General features: G+C 46.8%; 2 protein-coding genes across 3 annotated transcripts; both read right to left on the bottom strand.

The window, feature by feature from the left end:
- Positions 1–249: 249 nt before the first annotated feature.
- On the bottom strand, positions 250–4,580 carry LOC122046181 (pectinesterase 31-like). Of its 2 annotated transcripts, none has more exons than XM_042606744.1 (6): positions 4,200–4,580; positions 4,022–4,126; positions 3,823–3,900; positions 2,904–3,091; positions 761–934; positions 250–561 (listed from the first exon to the last, which is right to left on the bottom strand). In XM_042606744.1, exons 1-6 carry the CDS (start codon positions 4,443–4,445, stop codon positions 399–401), a joined length of 954 nt encoding a protein of 317 aa, XP_042462678.1. In that variant the 5' UTR covers positions 4,446–4,580; the 3' UTR covers positions 250–398. The 2 variants fall into 2 exon arrangements, with proteins under 2 accessions (XP_042462678.1, XP_042462679.1); XM_042606745.1 differs by having other exon boundaries at positions 2,920–3,091.
- Positions 4,455–18,916, bottom strand: LOC122046180 (purine-uracil permease NCS1-like). The gene is made up of 2 exons (XM_042606743.1): positions 17,301–18,916; positions 4,455–4,588 (listed from the first exon to the last, which is right to left on the bottom strand). The coding sequence occupies exons 1-2, from the start codon at positions 18,820–18,822 to the stop codon at positions 4,455–4,457; spliced, it is 1,656 nt and encodes a 551-aa protein (XP_042462677.1). The 5' UTR covers positions 18,823–18,916.
- Between the last annotated feature and the right edge of the window lie 2,527 nt (positions 18,917–21,443).

Raw genomic sequence — 21,443 nt, 5'->3', positions numbered from 1 at the left:
GTTTATGAATTGATAGATTTCTTAATCCGCCGAAATGAAGCATCCGGCCAAATGGCCAGCCCGCCCACTATAATTCCGCCCGTCTCTATTGCGACCCAATGAAGACCTCTGCAAAATCACAGCACCTCCAACCCCACAAAGGTCGTGATCTCGCATTTTTTAAAGAAAAAATTTATGATTTAATATTTTTAACATTTCCATTTTAATTTTAATTAATATATTTTACATTAAAACAATATCAAAATCATATAGGTACCGCATCATAATCTAGTTATGTATAGAATCATATTGGTCCTACATCATAATTGTTTCTAATGACTATTAAAAACATCAATACTCGATCAGAGTTCAACCTTCTTATTCTTCAGTACAATCTTAAACAGAGCTCATAGTAAATTCTAAGCCGAATAAGGTATTCTAACAGCCATTTTCTGTGCAAGCCAAGGCCTATCTGGATCGGGATCTACAAAAGGGTGCGAGATGAAGGATTCTGCCTCATCATCGAGCAGTTCTCTTGACCATGCGACTCGGTTTGTGAGGCAGCAACCAGGTCCTGAGCATCTGGAAATAGGTTCAAAAACCAAACATGAATGCTTTGTTTCTTCGATTATCAGTATCAATGGAACTATGCAAACACTGAATCAATCAAAAAGTGAATTGGTTGGATTTAGAGTAACCAATAATCTGTTCATAGTCTAAAGGAAGAATCTACTGGGAGGTTACAGCAGAAGCAGCTGAAGTCGAACAGAAGACAAATTACCTGTACTCATAGAAGCATGCGCTTCGTTCATTCTCAGATTTATCCCAGTTGTGCCACCCGAAAGGTCTAATGCAACAGTCCATCCAAGTATACGCGAAAACAACCCTCGCGAAGGGTCCCCATGGTCGCCCAAGAAATGCATAGGAAGTTCCACCGTTGCCCGTGATAATACATCTGCAGGGATCAAATCTGAGAAACAAAATTGAAGCAAACAAAACCAGATGGCCCCGGATGCAGAAAATGATATAGTTTATTGACAATATTGGACCTAACGATGAAACTGATTACTCTAACTCGGATAATGATTTTCCTTGTCACAGAGAAACACAAGCATTTGGGTTAAATTAATTAATTGTCATCGTTTTAACAATCCATACTATATGAGAATCATTATCAACCAAATAATTACCTTCATAATCTGAGCTGCACAATATGAATGGAATTTTAATCTGTATTGCTAATTATAATCCAAATTCAGCATTGTTGATAATATCATTAACAGATTCAACCAAAACCAAAAATTATGAATACATAATATTAGTAGGATTAATTAACCTCTGATTTACTCCTAAACATATTACTACCAAATAACTTAAATTTTTTTAAGTAATATATATTAAGGTAAATACCTAGACTTTCTTACTTATATGTCTTATATTATAGTCTAGTGATAATTGCCAACTTATTCTGATATATCTATTGCGAACATATCAGATACTCATTTTCCTGTTATGAAGGAGATCAAAACTGGTACTTAATATTTTATAGCAGTCTAAAGGCGATTTAACATTTTTTTTTTTTTTGCATTTATGACTTTAATAATGATGCAATATAGTTTGCTCAATGACATGTTTAAGACTAAGAATTTTGCATTTCATAGTTACAGTTAAGTGGTGGTTTTGGCTTATTTCTATCAACTCTAGATGTCTACATTGGCATGTGATGGTGAACCTAGAAAAAACAGGTGTGTCTCCTATAGGTAAGAGAAATTTTCAAGGTGAGAGATGAGGTAGGGTAAAAGTTCAGAGGGAAAGAATAAGAATAGATCTTCCTAGTTTTTGTTTTCTTTAGTGGAAGGAAGAGAAGATTCTCTAGGTGGTTTGTGACTAGTTCAGTCTCTTCTCCTAACTCTTCCCCATGTCTTTTCTATGGTGGTTTCATCTTCGTCGTAAGAAACAGATTTCCTCTTTCTTTTGAAAGAAGCAATCAGTCTCTTGGCTTCTTCACATGACTCCCAAACTCCCTTTCTTTGCATCGGATATGATTGAGCTACGGAAGAAAGAAAACTTGAGATTCTATACTACATTAAAAACATGAAAATATAATTGACAAATAGTTTTGTATATTTTTTATTTTGACCTGACGTAAGAAATATTTGGTTCAGATATTGTTCTTCTGACCAATTTAGGCTAAAGGAAAATTAGAGAAAACTATGAAAAAAAAATCCCAGCCCTTTCCCATCCGTGCTTCCTTCCTCCATTGTCTCCATCGGAGAATCACATCCTTGGTTTGGTGAGGTGAAGAAAGCAAAATTATTAATAATTTACAAATTATAAGAGGACAACTAAATTTAAAAAAAGAGGGGGAGGGGGAGGGGGAGGGGAAGCAGAATAATTTATAGCTTAAATAACAACAATTGCATAGATAAATCATTAAACAAGAGGTCAGATTTCATATTATAATCCAATTTATTATCATTTTTGAGAAGTTGCATGAAATCATAAAGTGATATCTCGTTAATTCTCCAGAATAGGATGTTTAAGTAATCCATAGCATTTTGTAACCATTCCATCAAGTGATTTTGTTTCAAGAGCTCCATATACAGAATAGTTATTCAATTTGAAAGGACAACTCAATCATAAAACCATCCTCCTGATTTTCTAAGCTTGGGGTGCTTCATAAATATAAACATTCCCAATAAATTTGAAAGAGCAAAACTCAAAAATATGCAATAGACGATTCCATGTTTGCAAGTAAATATAGAATTAGGAGTTATTTTATTCCCATGCAAATCATTTAAACCAGATCTTAGAGCTATCTTTTGACATCAAGAATGAACACAAGCTGGTTCTTTCAACTCAAAATACCCAACAGATACATTTGTCTTTTCTAATCCCATTTAGTTGATTAAAGAATTGTGTACCTCAAGAAGACATAACCTGTTGATTCTTCGGATGATTTCCTATTTTGAGCAGTTATAAATCCCTGCGCCTTGCAGTGGATATGACAATGTTCTAGGAGAGCAGTAGAGTTACCGAAAATAAAGTCAACACTTCCTTCAATATAGCAATCTCTCAGATATTGCTTTCCATAATGTAGATATAAGGTATCCTGAAGAATTTAAATAGCATCTGTTAGTAAATGTCAAAAAAATGTAACACCCTAAGCAATTCCTCCAAGCAATACAAAAATGCATCAATTTTCTTTTATTTGCAAGGTGACATGATCAAATTGGAAAACCTGTAAACACTATTCATAATTGCATGAGAAAAATCATAGACAATGCCATGCTGGCATGTTCTTTAAGTTTATAACAAAGAATTGATTTTTTTGGCCTTCATTGGCTGATCTTGGTTTGAATCAACCAGAGCTCAAATTGAATATTATTGTTGTTCAGATTGAAGGATTCAGGCAATTAAAGCATCAAAAGCAGCTCAAGACTCAAATTAGTCTCCCCCCTTTGTTCTTCAGTATGTCTTCTTAAAATTGAGTAACCTCCTCTTGGATTTGACTCTGTTAGCAATGTATTCTACATGAGCCAAATATCTGAACTCATCTATTTAGATTTAAGATAGTCTCCAATGTTGTTAGCTGACAAAGAAAATGCATTTAATATCATCTAAGCAATGTAATTATGATTGAATCTTTTCTATGATAAAAAAAAAACACTAATTATCCTAAGTTATCTTTGTGATATTTCTTGATCTCCAACCATTTCTCCCTCTCTAGCTTTATTTTCCTGATTCAGAAGAAATGGCAGATTCCATCTCTTGCACTAGGCAAAACGGAATGTGGAAGAAAATGCAAGCAATTGAGAAGAAAGATTGTGCCAATTAAAGTACCTGCCACCCAAGGAACCTGCAATTGTAGAAAGCACATCGATCAGCAGTCACCCGGATAGCCACAGCCTGTCCCGAACCCTACATGCACACCTAAAATTACTAAATCTCAGCTTTGAACTTCTTGAGTTGCTGAGCACACTGACAGTGGAAGAATATGGGAAACAAACTTAGGGTTTTTGAGGAACCCAATCGGGCATACCTGCGGGGCAGAGTTCTCGAAGGTGATGTTCTCCGCGATGAAGTCCTCTCCTTCGACGATCGTGCTTCCGCATCCAAAAGTCCCCGTCCCAATCACTAACGGAGACTACATTTGCGAATAGAAACGCAGAAGAAGCACCTTTATGAGAAAGCGAGCGAGAAGGACGAGGGATTCAGACCTGGTGGTGGTCGATGCGGCTTGCAGTGTTGTCCCAGGTGAGGACAGTGGTATCTGGGCAGGAACCGGCGAGGGTGATGAAATCCTTGGTCTTTGGGACGTACACGGGCTGCCGGTAGACGCCGGGCGCCACCTGGATCACCGTCCGCGTCCGATTGGAGAACGGCACCGCGTCGACCGCCTCCTGGACCGTGCGGAAGTCGCCGCTTCCATCGGCCGCCACCCTAAGCACCTTGTTGCAAGACATGGCCTTCCCCTACCGCCCCTTCTCGCTCCCGATTCTCCTCTCTCTCTCTCTCTCTCCCCTTTGACAGGTCGGCGGCGGCGGTTTCATCTTTGTGATGTTATTTTGGGAAATTTTCTTAACGTCCGATGACCCCAAACTTTTCGCTGAAGCCAGAATTGATTAAGAATAGTAATCGTGGGATTAATAAAACTTTGGACAGTACTAAATGATTAAAATTTAATTAGCTAAATGAAACATTTTATATTTAATTTTTAGCTAATATGTATTAATTAAGATAACATGTATTAATAAAATATTTTATATTTATTTTCTGATTGCCATGTAAAACTTTTTTATTGGAGCATGATTTAGAGCATCACACCTGATCCGGTGGTAAGAACGGGGGACCCTCGTTGACGGGAGGTCAATGATACGTGGAGGTCAATGGTCAAGAAGGTCAACCCCAAGGTCGTGCCGAGCGGACAGAGGTCGTGCCGAGCGGAGTAGCGGGCCGACCGACCATCCGGCCGACCGGACATCCGGCCAAGGGTCTCTCGGACCGGACGAAAGATAGCCTAACCAGGGGGCGGGTTTCCGATGCTCAAGGTAAAAGAGTCTATGGGCCGGGCGGGCAGGCCGCTCGGCCGAGCCGTAGGACAATAAGGCACAATTCCATCCGAGCACATGAGCAGGGCTTCCCCGCCCGGGTCTAGGTATGCGCATTCCCGGAGGCCATGAGTGCCGAGCGGCTGGTCCACTCGGCCCGGGAACAGGCAAGAGCGCAAAGGGACAAAAAGGACAGCTGGTAACATCATCCTCGAGACACCTGCCGCCGACAAACAGCATGGTCGGCGGCCGAGCGGACAAAGTATCGTTCGGTGGAAGTTTCTACCGTCACATCCGTGATATGCTCAGACGATTACGGAATGACGTCAGACATGCTTTTCTGACACAACCATACTGAGGTATGTTTGGAGAAGCGTGCATGCATCGAGAAGTGTGCCCGCGCCTCCCCGGGGTCCTATATAAGGACCCCCAGACTTCGACGGAGGTATGCGATTCTCATCACTGTAGCCACAGTAGCGTTGCCTTATTCTTCTTCTTCTTCTTCACTGTCTGACTTGAGCGTCGGAAGGTCATCGCCGGGAAACCCCTCCCGGCTCAGCTTCTTTGTAGGTTCGCCGGAGATCCACATCACCAGTCGAAGATAGCGGAGAGTGCCACGTCCCCAGTGCCCATCGACTCAACGCTCGGACAGGATCAAATTAGCGCCGTCTGTGGGAAAGTTCCTGAATCCGAGCATAGACGATGGAAGAAGCTGGACGCCAACTCACGGTGACACTCTCTCCCGAAGAACTAGACGCGCTCATCCAAGCGCAGGCAGCCAAGATGGTCAAGCAACGGCAAAAGGCTCAAGCCGATCGGATAGCGCAACAGACAACGTCGGCATCAGGCGGTCGGGCAGCATCAGACGACCGGCAGGAGCAGCTATCAATATGGGGCCAGAACAAAGGGTCGACCGACACTCAGGTGGAAGCCCCGCCCGCCCCGATACCGTTCCATCGGGCTTTATTCCAAACGCCCTCAGAAGTCGCGCAAGCCAACCTCGACCGGGGCTCTTCGTCCAATGAGGCGCCCCTTCGCGACGCAAGGAAGGGCAAGGCGCCACGGACAGACTCGTCCCCCGAGCAGATCAATAGACAATTCTCCGAGGCCATCCTGCGCGACCCACTACCAAGGCATTACGCCCCCCCGGCGATCGGGGAATACAACGGGACCACCGACCCGGACGACCATCTGAGTAAATTCGATAACACAGCCACATTGCATCAATATACAAATGGTGTGAAGTGTCGGGTGTTCCTTACCACCCTCTCGGGATCGGCGCAACGATGGTTCCAAAGGTTGCCGGACGGATCGATCACGAGCTTCAAAGAGTTCCGCACGACATTCCTCTATCACTTCGCGAGCAGCAGACGCTACCAGAAGACCAGCGTAAGTCTATTCGCTATCAAACAAGGCTCGAAAGAGTCGCTTCGAGCCTACATCCAGCGTTTTAACCAGGTGGCCATGGATATCCCGACGGTCACTTCAGAAACTATGATGAACGCGTTCACACAGGGGCTCGTGGACGGAGATTTCTTCCATTCGCTCATCAAAAAGCCACCTCGCAGCTACGACCACATGTTGAACAAGGCCAACGAGTACATCAACGTGGAGGAAGCTCAGATGGCGAGGCAAAAGGAAGCAACATCCGAGCCACCAGCTCATGCCGAGCGGAAGCCGCCTTCTAATTATCAACCACCGAGAGGATCCCGCGCAGAGGTAGCCCGTCCTCATCAGCAAGCAAGACCGCATGTCGTTCAGCAAGTAGCGGCCGATCGGCCTAAGCCCAAGGGGAAGATATGGACTCCCGTGTTTTGTTCGCTCCATCAGTCAGCAAATCACAACACCCGCGACTGTCGGAACCTCCCCCCAATCACTCATCCTGCACCAAGGAGCTATCGCCGTCGATCACCTTCGCCGAGCCGACGACGTCAACACCAAAGTCCTGGCCAGCGTACAGAAAGGAGATCTCCCGAGTGACAACATAACCAGCAGCACAGGGTCATTCCTCGGGCATCGCATGAACGACCCTGACCATCCGCTCGGGAGGAGGAGAATAGAGGCAATGCGTCGAGGGGTGAAATCAACATCATCGCTGGAGGGTCGACCGAGGGCGACTCCAACAGGGCACGGAAAGCGCATGCAAGGCAGCTCACGATCCATGCAATTGGCTGAGTCAGGAGCGGGCGAACGGGCCCGAGATCAGCTTTGGGCCTGGGGACCTCGAGGGAGTCGAAGTCCCGCATGATGACGCCCTCATCATCCGAGCGATAATAGCTAACTATACTATTCACCTCATCTTTATTGATACAGGCAGCTCGATCAACATAATCTTCCGGAAGGCATTCGACCAATTGCAAATCGACTGAGCCGAGTTGCTACCGATGACAACCCCCCTCTACGGATTCACCGGTAATGAAGTTTTGCCGGTCGGACAGGTCCGGCTGGCTATCTCGCTGGGATAGGAGCCGCTTAGAAGAACGCGGACCGCCAACTTTATTGTGGTCGATGCTCCTTCCGCGTATAATGTGATCTTGGGCGACCGGCACTCAACGAGTTTCGAGCAGTCGTCTTGACCTTCTGCTAGAAAGTCAAGTTCCCTGTGGAAGACAAGGTAGGAGAAGTCCGAGGGGATCAACTGGCAGTCCGACGATGCTACGTAGAAATGGTCCGAGCCGAGGCTAAATCCGCTCGGAATGCGCCACGAGTCGAGGTAAACGTTATAACCGAAAAGCCACCTTCTTTAGTTTATGAAGAAAAGGAGAAGGTACAGATCCACCCTACCCGACCGGAGGCCACGACTTTTATAGCATCCAACCTGGAGGCGGGCCAGAAGGAGGAGCTGATCGGATGTCTCCAGCGAAACTGCGATGTCTTCGCTTGGTTAACTCATGAACTGCCGGGGGTCTCGCCGAACGTAGCGCAGCATGAACTCCACGTCCGGCCAGACGCTCGGCCGGTGAAGCAGAGGAAGAGGGACTTCAGCGTTGAACAGAACGTCATCATCCGAACTGAAGTTGAGAAACTGCTGGAGGCCGGCCACATACGGGAGGTGTAATTCCCGAGCTGGCTCGCCAATGTGGTGCTGGTCTCCAAGCCAGGCAACAAATAGAGAGTCTGCATCGACTTCCGGGATCTAAACAAAGCATGCCCAAAGGATTTTTACCCTCTGCCCCGGATCCATCAACTGGTAGACTCTACCTCGGGGTGCGAGCTGATATGCATGCTGGATGCATACCAGGGATACCACCAAGTGTCGCTCGCTCGGGAGGATCAGGACAAAGTGAGCTTCGTCACTGCAGACGGCACCTACTGCTACAACGTGATGCCGTTCGGACTCAAGAACGCTGGGGCTACCTACCAACGACTGATGAACAAAGTATTCCGGGAGCAGATCGGGTGCAACCTAGAAGTCTACGTGGATGATATACTAATCAAGTCATTCCGAGCGGCCGATCTTTGTACAGACATAGAGGAAACCTTCCGTACACTGAGAATGTATGGAGTCAAGCTGAACCCCTAAAAATGTCTGTTCGGAGCAAAAGGTGGGCGCTTCTTCGGATATATCGTGACCAAGCGGGGCATAGAGGTGAACCCTAGCAAGGTGAAAGCACTGCAAGACATGCCGTCTCCCAGGAATCTGAGGGAAGTGCAACGCCTCACCGGCCGGATAACGGCATTGTCAAGATTCATCTCTAAGACAGCCGACCGGAGCTTGCCATTTTTCAAGATCTTGCGCCGAGCAGCCAAGTTCCAATGGGATCAGGAGTGCGACCGGACGTTCGAAGAGCTAAAAGTCTATCTCAACTCACTACCTGTATTGGCTAAACCAAACATGGGCGAGCCGCTCCGCATATACCTGTCATCAACCGAGCATGCTGTCGGCTCGACATTCGTAAAGGGAGGCGGAGAAGAGCAGCTAGTGTATTTCTTGAGTCACATCTTAAAAGATGCTGAGTCCCGCTATACTGGTCTCGAGAAGCTCGCGTTCGCCCTAGTCCTGGCCGCGCGGAGGTTCCGTCCTTATTTCTTGGCGCATACTATCATCGTTATGACAAATAGCCCGCTAGGAAGAGTACTCCTAAACCCTGAGGCGTCCAGGCGGCTCATTAAGTAGACGACGGAGCTCAGTGAATTCGACATCCAGTATCAGCCCCGCTCGGCGATCAAGGCGCAGTCCTTGGCAGATTTTGTAACTGAGGTACAGAATCCCGAGCCCGAAGCTTTGTGGAAAGTATTTGTGGACGGATCGCCCACTCGGCTCAGGAGCGGAATAGGTATTTTACTACATTCCCCTCAAGAAGAGCGGATGCACCTATCCGTCCGTCTGGATTATCAGGCAACAAATAACGAGGCGGAATATGAGGCCCTCATAGCCGACCTACAGGCCGCGCGTCATATGGGAGCCCACCGAGTGATGTTGTACTCTGACTCCCAGTTGGCCGCTGAGTAACTCTCGGGGTCCTTCGAGATAAACAGCGCAAGGCTCCGGCTCTACGCGGAGGCCTTTGAAAAGCTCAGAGATAACTTCACCGAGGTTGTCATACAGAAGATCCCCTGAGCCGAGAACCAGTCAGCGGATGAATTAGCCAAGCTCGCTAGCTCAATATCGTCGATCGTCATCCAACAACCAATTGAGCAGGTGTCCTTGGTGGCGCACATAGACCGGATGGAAGGCCTTACATTCCCGAGTGATTGGAGGACATCCATAATTGAATTTTTACGTTCGGAGGCCACGCCGTCCGATCGGGAGGAAGCCCAGCTACTGAGGAGGAGAGCCGGCCGGTTCACGCTCATTGGGGACCAGCTTTACAAGAAGGCGTTCTCCCGCCCGCTGCTGAAATGTGTCAGCTCGGAAGACGCAGAATATATTCTCCAGGAAGTACATCAAGGATCTTGCGGAGGTCATCCGGGCGGGCGATCGTTGGCTAAGAAGATCCTGCTAGCCGGATACTTATGGCCAACCCTACAGGAAGACGCCGCTCGGACCGTCGCCACCTGCCTTTCCTGTCAGAAGTTCCACAGCTTCTCCCATAGGCCAACTGAGAAGATGAAGGCATCTACTGTGTCCTGCCCATTCGATCAGTGGGGTATGGATATAGTAGGGCCTTTCCCTATGGCGACCGGGCAACGGAAGTTTTTAGTAGTGGCGACCGACTATTTCTCCAAGTGGGTTGAAGCCGAACCACTAGCCAAAATAACCAAGCAGATGGTTAAAAAGTTCATCTGGCAGCATATAATTTGGCGGTTCGGCATTCCTCACCGGCTCATTTCGGATAACGGGCGGCAATTCGTTGGTCATGAGCTCGGGAAATGGTGCAAAGGATACGACATCGAACAACACTTCACTTCCGTGGCATATCCTCAGAGCAATGGTCAAGATGAAATAGCCAATCGGGAGATCCTGCGAATACTTCGGGTTCGGCTCGATCACATGGGAGGAAGCTGGGTGGACGAACTGCCCGGCGTGCTATGGGTCATTCGCACAACCCCAAAAGAGGGAACGGGGGTAACACCGTTCTACTTGGTATATGGGGGCGAGGCGGTCGTCCCAGTCGAGATCGGAGTCGAGTCTGATCGAATCCAGAACTACGATGGGGTCAACGCCGAGCGGAGACAGCTGGAGTTGGACTTAGTCGACGAAGCACGAGCTAAAGCAGCCGTCCGGTTGATGGCGTACCTGCAAAGAATGAAGCAGAATTACAACAGGCGTGTAATTCCCAGAGCATTCCAGGTCGGCGACCTAGTATGGAAGAAGGTGAAGCCAGTCGGCGACGTGAGTAAGATGACAGCTCCCTGGGCGGGGCCCTTCAGAGTCGTCGAGAAACTCCGATCGGGTGCATAGTACCTGGAAGATGAGGACGGACGGCGGCTGGATCGACCATGGAGCGCAAACCACCTCCAGTCGTACCGTGCTGGATGAAAGGTGCACCAGTGTAATTCATTTCATGTATGTTCCGTTCATCTGTACCCTTTGGCTGCAGGATTGAAGATAAGAAAAATTGCGAAGGATATGAGCATTTGTTGCCGAACGACAAGACTCATTGAAGACCATCGAGCGGCGACATTAAACTCTAGAGTCGGACCGGCGACTATAAACCCCACGGCCCGAAGACCGTCAAGCAGCGACGTTAAACTCTAGAGTCGGACCGGCGACTATAAACCCCCCGACCCGAAGACCGTCGAGCGGCGACGTTAAACACTATAAACCCCTCGGCCCGAAGACTGTCGAGTGGCGACGTTAAACTCTAGAGTCAGACCGGCGACTATAAACCCCCCGGCCCGAAGACCGTCGAGCGGCGACGTTAAACTCTAAAGTCGGACCGGTGACTATAAACCCCCCCGCTTGAAGACCGTCGAGCGGCGACGTTAAACTCTAGAGTCGGACTGGTAACTATAAACCCCCCGGCTCGAAGACCGTTGAGCGGCGACGTTAAACTTTACAGTCGGACCGGCGACTATAAACTCCCCGGCTTGAAGACCATCGAGCGGCGACATTAAACTCTAGAGTCGGACCGGCGACTATAAACCCCCCGGCTTGAAGACCGTCGAGCGGCGACGTTAAACTCTAGAGTCGGACCGGCGACTATAAATCCCCCGACTTGAAGACCGTCGAGTGGCGACGTTAAACTCTAGAGTCGGACTGACGACTATAAACCCCCCGGCTTGAAAACCGTCGAGCGGCGATGTTAAACTCTGGAGTCGGACCGACGACTATAAATCCCCCGGCTTGAAGACCGTCGAGTGGCGACATTAAACTCTAGAGTCGGACCGGCGACTATAAATCCCCCGGCTTGAAGACCGTCGAGTGGCGACATTAAACTCTAGAGTCGAACCGGCGACTATAATAACCCTGGCACAAAGATCGTCGAGCGGCGACGTTAAATCCTTGAGTCGGACCGGCGACTATAAACCCCCCAGCAAATACCACTCGGGAAAAATGCGTGCGAAGAAGTAACATTAGCAGAGATGAAATTTTTTAACGCATCGCACAGAAATAACACAGTCAAGTAAGTTGAAAGTCAAATTAAAGCGGATAATTGTAGCTCGCAGAACGGCGAGCATACAGATACACCTCAAAACACAGAAAAAAAGACAAAGCTGAAAACGCTCCTCACTCCATGGCTTCAAAAAGGGGCTCGGGGATGGTCTCTAGTAAACCGGCAAAGTCTTTAGGAGGGATGGAGGCCGTCTCCGGAAGTTGGCCCTTAGTTTTCAGATAAACCGTTGTCGCCCGGATGGCTTCCTCAAAGGCTAGAACTAGACGATCGCTAAATTTCTCGTCGAATTCGTCCGAGCGGAGATAGTTTTGTTTCATCACTTCAAAGCGGCCTGATTCACCGTCTTGATATTCCTTTAGTGCCGCTCGGGAAGCATCAAGAGCGTCTTGGAGATCTTTCTTGTCTCCTTGAAGATTAGCTTCGGAGGTCGATCGACCCTCCTGCTCGGCAGATAGCAGATCGGCCAGCTGCTTGACATGCTGCTCCAGCTCTCGGGCTTGCACATTCTTTGCCTCCAAATCGGAGACGACCCTATTTTTTCTATTGGTCACCAGCTTCATCTCCTGGTCGTGAGACTTGACCTGGGCTTCAAGACCAGCTACCCTGGTCTCCAAGCCAGAGGACTTGTGCCGCTCGCCCGCCAGTAATTTCTCCGATTTGCTCAGCTCGTCTCGAAGCGTGGCATATGAGGGCCCCTGAGCTGGCGCCCTCCAAAAATTTGAAGCTTTTTTAATTCTTCCTCCAGTGCAGTCAGGCTGTTGCTGATCGCGATGTTCTCTACCTAATTCTGCGCACAGAGGAAATAATATCAAGGGCCAAGTCAAATAGTCATGTATGGTGTTGAGAAACATACCCCGGTAGCTTGCTGCAAGTGGCTATCGTCGAGCTGACCGGGAGTCATCAAGGCGACGCGGGCTCTCGTTTCCTCCCATATCTTGGCGAGCGGTCTGCGGATAGTAATCTGATGCTCAGGGGCAACTGGCCGATTAGCCGCCAGAAGAAACTCTTCTGTAGGAAGGTGGAGGACTGCCTTAACCACTCGACGGCCGCTCGGATCAGATTGAGCCGAGGTTGCGCGCCCGGATGACTCGCCGAGCAGGGCAGACACTATACCGGAACGCCTAAGCCGAACGGGAGCTTGTGGCTGAGAACTGACAGGCGGCGCTCCAAGGGAAGCCATCGGCAGATCAATCTGGGAAGGCGTTCTGTCCGAAGAAATAGCCTCAACTGGAGCAGGGGTCGGGGCGATTGCTACAGTAGGAGCGACGGTCGGCTCAGTCACTAGCTCCACGGATGTTACTGGCTGGGTGTGGAGATCCGTCTGACACCGTTTGCGTATTATCAGTGGGGAGTCCTCGGTCGAGTGCCCCGCTTCTTCCGATACTGGTTGTCCGACAGACGAGATAGCATCCCTGACCGGTGCAGTTGCAGGGATCCGAACGGTCGACTCTCCAACCGCAGGAGAAGCTTCTTCACTTTCACCCTCGTGTGAGTCGACCGGTTCGATGCCTAAATTGGCCATTTCCTTCGCGGCCGCCGCCTCCACCTCGGCATCTTTCAACTTCAGCCGATCAGTGACCTTGGCGCGCCACATAATGCCAGCTGCATAAAAGAAGAATAAATCAATTAGACCAAAAGGATGGGGGACAAGGAAAATGCTTACCCATGCTCCCCGGAAGCTTCGTTCTGATCGGGCTCAGTCCAAATATATATAGCACCCCCTCGTGGAGCAGTTTGTTGATGTTAAATCTTTGCCCGGCCAGCAGATTGGCTGCATGAAGGTAATCTGGCTGGCTCTTATATTTACCGAGGTACAGCGGGCTCGTCACAATGGTCTGCCATTTAGTGCGGAAGGACGGCCGCTCGGGAAGACAAAGATAGAAATAGTTTTCCTTCCAGTGTTTGTTCGAGGTCGGCATCTTGTCGAAGAAAATGAGACCGATTCGCGATTGGAAAAAGAAAGTACCCCACTCGGACTGTTTGGGATAGTAGAAGTAGTGGAAAGTCTTAGGGACTAAGGGGATGCCGTGCAGCTTAAAGAGGATAACCACCCCGCATAGCAACCTAAAGGAATTAGGGACGAGTTGGCCGAGCGGGAGGCGGAAATAGTTACACACCTCAAGGATGAACGGATGAATGGGAAAGCGCAGACCGGCCATGAACTGATCTCGAAAAAAGCAAACAGTGCCGGTCGGAGGGTCGTGTGGCCGATCGAAGGGTGTGGCTAATATCAGTTCATGGTCAGAGGGAAGTTCAAAGGTTCGGGTGAAGCTCAGCGCGTCCTGCTCATCGAATCGACTCTCGGTGGTGGTATACTAGAGGCCAGGTGCGAGGTCGAATGGACGAGAAGAACTGGTCATTATCAAAGACAAGGAACGACACAAAGGAAATCGAAGTTTGACAAGCAGAATGGTCGGAACAGTGTCCAAACGAGCATGAAGACAACGAGAAGTGCGAAGAAAAGCACAAAGGAACTGAAAGTAAAAGGGCGAAAAAGCCTTACAAAAGATAGGACTGAAGGAGGCGGTGGTGGATCACCAGAAAGCAAAGCAACGAGCTCGCTGGAGCGCTGGACGAGAAGAAGCAGAAGCTTTCGGATGCGCACGCGATATCGTGAAGCGGCCGAGGAGGAGATATGCTTATAAACATTGGGCTTGATCAACCGGAGTCGTCCGATCCAGGTTACGGGATCCAAGGAGGGGATCTGACTGTCAAATTCGAAAAAGTCAAAGGTCACATCAGACCTGACGACTCGAGTGAACGATGACGAATGCGCGACCACGTGGCGCTCGCTCATAGGTCGCATTTAATGAGCACCATCATGCGAGCATGGCCACATGCTCAACATTAATGACAGTGATTTACACAAAGGCCGAGGAGTTTTCTAGGGATAATCAGCGTGACCGATGCCGGAGCGGCGGGACAACGGCAAGCAAACGAAACTTTCCAAGTACCAACCGGGGACACGCCGAGCGGCGTTATCTACTTGCATAGTCCCCGGACGGCTTGACGCTAATCTCGGTGGATGAGCGGCAGACACGCCACCCAGACGTAGTCCAGTCGGTCGGACTTAGCGCCTCCTTCGACTAGACTTGAGGGGGAGGCATGTGATCCGGTGGTAAGGACGGGGGACCCTCGTTGGCGAGAGGTCAACGACACGTGGAGGTCAATGGTCAAGAAGGTCAACCCCAAGGTCGTGCCGAGCGGACAGAGGTCGTGCCAAGCGGAGTAGAGGGCCGACCGAGCATCCGGCCGACCGGACATCCGGCCAGGGGTCTCCCGGACCGGACGAAAGACAGCCTGACCAGGAGTCGGGTTTCCGATGCTCAAGGTAAAAGAGTCTACGGGCTGGGCGGGCAGGCCGCTCGGCCGAGCCGCAGGACAATAAGGCACAATTCCATCCGAGCACATGAGCAGGGCTTCCCCGCCCGGGCCGAGGTATGCGCATTCCCGGAGGCCATGAGCGTCGAGCGATTGGTCCGCTCGGCCCGGGAACAGGCAAGAGCGCAAAGGGACAAAAAGGACAGCTGGTAACATCATCCTCGAGACACCTGCCGCCGACAAACAGCATGGTCGACGCCCGGAGCGGACAGAGTATCGTACGGTGGAAGTTTCCACCGTCACATCCGGGATATGCTCGGACGATTGCAGAATGACGTCAGACATACTTTTCTGACACAACCCTACTGAGGTATGTTTGGGGAAGCGTGCACGTATCGAGAAGCGTGTATGTGCCTTCCCGGGGTCCTATATAAGGACCCCCAGACTTCGACGGAGGTATGCGATTCTCATCACTGTAGCCACAGTAGTGTTGCCTTATTCTTCTTCTTCTTCTTCACTGTCTGACTTGAGCGTCGGAGGGTCGTCGCCGGGAAACCCCTCCCGGCTCGGCTTCTTTGCAGGTTCGCCGGAGGTCCACATCACCAGTCGAAGACAGCGGAGAGTGCCACGTCCCCAGTGTCCATCGACTCGGCGCTCGGACAGGATCAACACCCATTTCTTTATCTAAAATATATAATTTAAAATAAAAAATTATTTTATTAAATTTCGATATTTATTTTTTAATACATTGTATATTAATTTTCATATTTCTTTTTTCTCATTTATAATATTTGAGAATAAAATTTATTCTATAAATTTAGAGAAATATGTATAATTTAAAAAATAAATAGAATAACCCATAGATAAATTTTTTAATTATCTTATTCCAAATTTAAAATAAAATATTCAATATAAAGCTCAATAAATATCATCTTCGAATATTAGTGCTCTAATTTCACAATTGCAATTTTTTATAGGCTAAATAACCTTAAATCCTATTGTGTTTTTCATCCAAAAGCAGTTTATCCCCTTATATTTAAAAAATAATACTTAATCCCCTATATTTTAAAGAAAAAAAGAAAAAAATAATAAATGATCAAAATAACCCTTACTTTACTATTTAAATGTTAAAATGATGGCTAAATAACTTTAAGCCCATTTTATTTTCCATTGTATTTAAAAAATGACACTTACCCCCTTATGTTTTAAAGAAAAAAAAGGAAAAAATAGTAAATGACCAAAATAACTCCTTTACTATTCTAAATGTTAAAATTATTCTAATTGAAATATCCTTATTCAAGGTAACCTTATATTTTTAGACAAAAAGAAAAGTAAAATAAAAAATCTCACATAATTCGTGAAAGCTTAATCTTACCCAAACCTGATTGATATATAGATCAAAAATTTTACTTGTTCCTAAAAAACTCTTACAAATTTATACATGCGCACCAATATAAACAATAGATAAGAAGCAACTTTAAAAGAAATAACTATTCAAAAACTCATTCCCCCACCCTTAGCAAAGAAAAAAAAAATCAAAATTTTAAATTGATGAACCAAAATCAAATAAAAATGGAGTAAAGGAGTTATTTTCGACATTTACTATTTTTTTCCTTTTTTTCTTTAAAACATAGGAGGCTAAGTGTCATTTTTTAAATACAATGGAGAAATTTCTTTTGGATGAAAAATAAAATGAGCTTAAAGTTATTTAACTATCATTTTAACATTTAAATAGTAAAGTAAGGATTATTTTGATCATTTATTATTATTATTATTTTCTTTAAAATATAGGGGACTAAGTGTTATTTTTTAAATATAATGGGGTAAATTGATTTTGGATGGAAAATACCAGGGTGGGGTTTAAATTTATTTAACCTTTTTTTATGTTATTACAGCTCATCGCCAGCCAAGGAATTTTATTATAAGAAAAGTTTGACCAGTTAGTCACCTGTACAGAGGAGCGGCTCTGTCCTGGTGGAAGAAGCTTCTCGATGACGCTGGCGCCGTCCGGCCCTTCCGCAGCACCGGGAGAGCGCCCAATAGACCAAGGACGCAATGGAGACTCCAAAGAACCACGCGCTTCCGTATACCACGTCGAACATCTCCCACGTCACCCCCACCGCGCCCACCTTGTGCAGGAAACCCGGGACCGCCGGGACCACGCCCGCCGCCAACGCCACAAATGCCACCACGTTGTACCCTCCAGTGTAGTAGTACGGCCCGTGCTCGTTGTCGGAGTAGAGGCCGCTTAAGTCGAGGCGCGCTCGCCGGAGGACGTAGTAGTCGGTGAGCATGATCCCGGTGATTGGGCCGAGGACGGCGGAGTAGCCGACGAGCCACGTGTAGACGAAGCTGTCGCTGGAGCCCATGAGCTTCCACGGCTGGAAGGCGAAACTGATGGCGGCGGTGAGCAGCGAGCCGGTGGCGAAGCTGAAGGCGGAGGGGCAGAGGCTGAGGAGCATGGTGGCAGGGGCGACGAAATTGGCTGGGATGTTAGTGGTGATAGTCGCCAGGGCGATCCCGAAGAAGGCGATGGCGGAGACGAAGAAGTTAGAATTGATAGTCGAGAGGAGCTCGATTGGGTTGGAGATCGTTCGGCCGAAGATGACCACGGTCGCGGAGGTGATGGCGAGGCCGGCAAAGGTGAAGGCGGTCTGGAAAATTGGGAGGCCCATTTGGCCGAACACCTGGTCGGCTTGACTGCATGCGAACCGCGCGAAATCGGAGATGTTGAGGGCAAGGCTGGCCCAGGTGCCGACGCATCCAGTGAGGGAGGAGAAGAAGACGGGCCAGAACTGGGAAGGGGAGAGGCGTGACGGCGTGGATAGCATATCGCCGAAGCTGCCCGCCGCAGCATAAGCCCAGGCGAAGAGGGTAGCGACGAGGAGGATCAGGATTGGGGCAGAAAACCGGCTTAGGGCATTGATCGCACCCATACCCTTCCATACGACGGCAAGCTGGAGGACAGAAAAGAGGAGGAAGCAGCCAAGCTCAAGCGGCGAGGTGCCGAGCCAGGAGAGGGGCTGGGCGAGGGGCGACGAGGCCACCGAGCGGGGAAGGAGGAGGAGGAAAATAGACTGGCCTCCGATCCAAGACTCTATGCCACACCATCCGCAGGCAACGACGGCGCGAAGGAGGGCCGGGACGAAGGCGCCCCGGACGCCGAAGGCGGCGCGGAGCTGGACGGAGAAGTGGACGCCGTAGCGAACGCCAGCGTGCGCGGTGAGGCAGATGGGAGCGACGATGATGAGGTTGCCGAGGAAGATTGTGGCGATCCCTTGCCACCACGACATCCCGAGATCTACCAGGCTTCCGGCCAAGTAGTAGTTAGGGACGTTCGTGACCAAGGCGATCCAGAGACCGGCCATGTCCCATCCGGAGAGGGTGCGTTCGGCGACGGACACAGGACATAGGCCGCCGCCGCGACGACCAACATCGTCGGTATCGATCAAGTTCGAATCGGTCTCCATGGACGATATTGATGTCACTCGTTCAATTATTATTCAAGCGACGCACATTGAGCAACTTTTGGTCCTGGTTAGTAGGAGCGCGAGGATGTACCACTCTCTATTATTGGTGGAGAGTAATGACCTCCACTTATTTTATACATGTCCTCTAGTTCATGTTTTACGGGCCAAAGGATTTGAGCTGAGTTCGTAGACGTTGAGCCTAGATCCTCGGGTCCATTAAAAGTGGACCATGATAAAAACAGGTTCATCGTCTCTCGATTATAGTTTAGATAGTATGAGGTCATTTGAAAATTGTCCTCGCTCAACGCTTCTACTATCGGTGGCCTTCGACCATTCGTTCCGATTTAAATTGTAACCTAGGGGACAATGAACCTAAGAAAAGATCACAATCAATTACGATCGGATCGCGACCACGATCCGATCGTAATTACAAGTGGTCAATCCCATGATCTATTTTTTTTTTTTGTGGACTAGAGGATTTGCCACCCTAGTGAGCCTGATCTCCTAGTCTAAAAAAAGTGGATCGAGGAATGAACCACTTGTAATTGCAGTCGGATCTTATCCATTCTTGGATTCACTGCCCCCCAGGTTATAATTTGAGTTGGGGTGAGTGGTCGGAGGCTGTTTGTGGTGGACAAAGTGATCAGGTAGCCTGATATCGAGCGGGGGTGGTGTTCGGCCACTCGTCTCGATCCAAACTATAACCTCGGAGGACGGTGAACCGAGGGAGAAACCATAATCAATTGCAACCACGATCCGATCGTAATTACTTGTGGTCCATCTTCTGGTCCACCTTTTTATTGATTGGAGGATATGCCCTTGTGCACGTTGACCAATGACCACTAGTAAAGAGGGCATATCCTTTGGTCCACAAAAACTTAAGGGGCGGTGAATTCAAGGAGGAATCGCAACCAATTACGATCGGATCGTGGTCGCGATCAAACTACAATTGATTGCGATTTCTCCCTGAGTTCACCATCCCCTAAATTATAGTTTGGATCGGGGTGAGTGGTCGGAGGTGGACAAGTGGCTAGGTAGCCTGATGTTGAGAGGGGGTGTCCTCCGGATGGCCTCCGGTCAATCGTCCCGACCCAAACTATAATTTAGGGAACAATGAATATAAGGAGGTATTTCAACCAATTGCGACTAATTCGTGGGCACTATCCGGTCACAATTATAATTGGTTTATCTCCTAATTTACTTTTTGTGGACTAGGAGATTTGGGTTCATTATGCATTCTCTCAATTTTTTCTACACTAGAGGATCTGTCTTTTTAGTAAGTCCAAATCCTCTAATATAAAAAAAAGTAGATTAAGAGATGGACTACTTATAATTATAGTTGGATAATAACTATGATTGGATCGTAATTATAAATAGTGTATTCTTTGATCCGCTTTTTATGTGTTTTTTTATAGACAAGGACATCTGGAACCACTAGAAAACCAAAATTAAAAGTGAAAACAGTCCGGCGCAAGAATAGTATAAGATTTAATTAAATAGTTTAATTTGGATCTATAAAAATAAACAATTTAATTTTAAAATCAGAACTAATTTGAAAATGAATTTAAAATTTAAATTTAATTTTAATTTTAATTACATTATAGTCTTATTTAATTTTAATTTTAACGGGTAAAAATCGAAAGTAAACTTCAAATTATATAAACGATCAAAGGAATATTTAAAAAAAACTAAAAAAAATCTCATAATATATTATTCTTTACTTCGAGGATTCCAGCATTATTATAGCCCGTTACAAGTTTCGACAAACGCTATAACGTATAATGATTAATACAATATTATTATAATATTATAGTGGCCACGAAATAGTTTTTACATGTGTAACAATTACTTAAAAGTTTGTAAAACTATTTTAAAATAATTTTAATATATTTAAATTATTTTAAGAATATATTTAAATATAATAATATTTTAAAATTTTAAATTTAATATTTTAATATTAAGTATAATTATGTAATAGCTAATTAAAAAGTTTTTATAACTATAGCAGTTATTTAATAATTTTATAATGATTTTCATCCGTTAAAATAATTTTAATAGAATTTAAATAATTTAAGCATTCTCCTCTTCATAATAGTTCATATTTTTTTTCCGAGATTATAATATCGTGGTAGGACATTCAAATTATTACTCATGCATTCGCGATTCAAACCTTAACTATAATGTATTTATAGGAATTTTTTCTTTGAATAAGGGACGTAATCAAATATTCTAAATTTTTTGACTGACTTTTCTTTGTGGAGCTAACTGAGATTATTTTATTTTATTTTTATTTATTTATTTTTATAATAATTAATGTTTTTCATTATAGGTCGTCTCCTCTAAAATGCTTCATCTCTAGGTCAAGCCCTCATTCACAAACATTTCCAGACTCCTCTATGCCCGAGTCCCGAGTGTCGAGCACTGAAAAATCTCGAGCTCTCCCATAACCAAGTCCTATACTTCAAGCATCGTATTCCCGTTATAAAGCATCTGAACACCATACCTTCCTCCTCATGTACTTGTTTGTTTCGATCTGGTTAAATCCATGAGTCTTCTTCCTCATCCGAACACCATATACTTCTAGTTTCGATCTAGTTAAATCCATCCTACGATAAGACTCA

The sequence above is a fragment of the Zingiber officinale genome, chromosome 2B (genome assembly GCF_018446385.1).
Source record: "Zingiber officinale cultivar Zhangliang chromosome 2B, Zo_v1.1, whole genome shotgun sequence".
Taxonomy (NCBI): Eukaryota; Viridiplantae; Streptophyta; class Magnoliopsida; order Zingiberales; family Zingiberaceae; genus Zingiber; species Zingiber officinale.
This window is presented reverse-complemented; position numbering and strand designations above follow the sequence as displayed.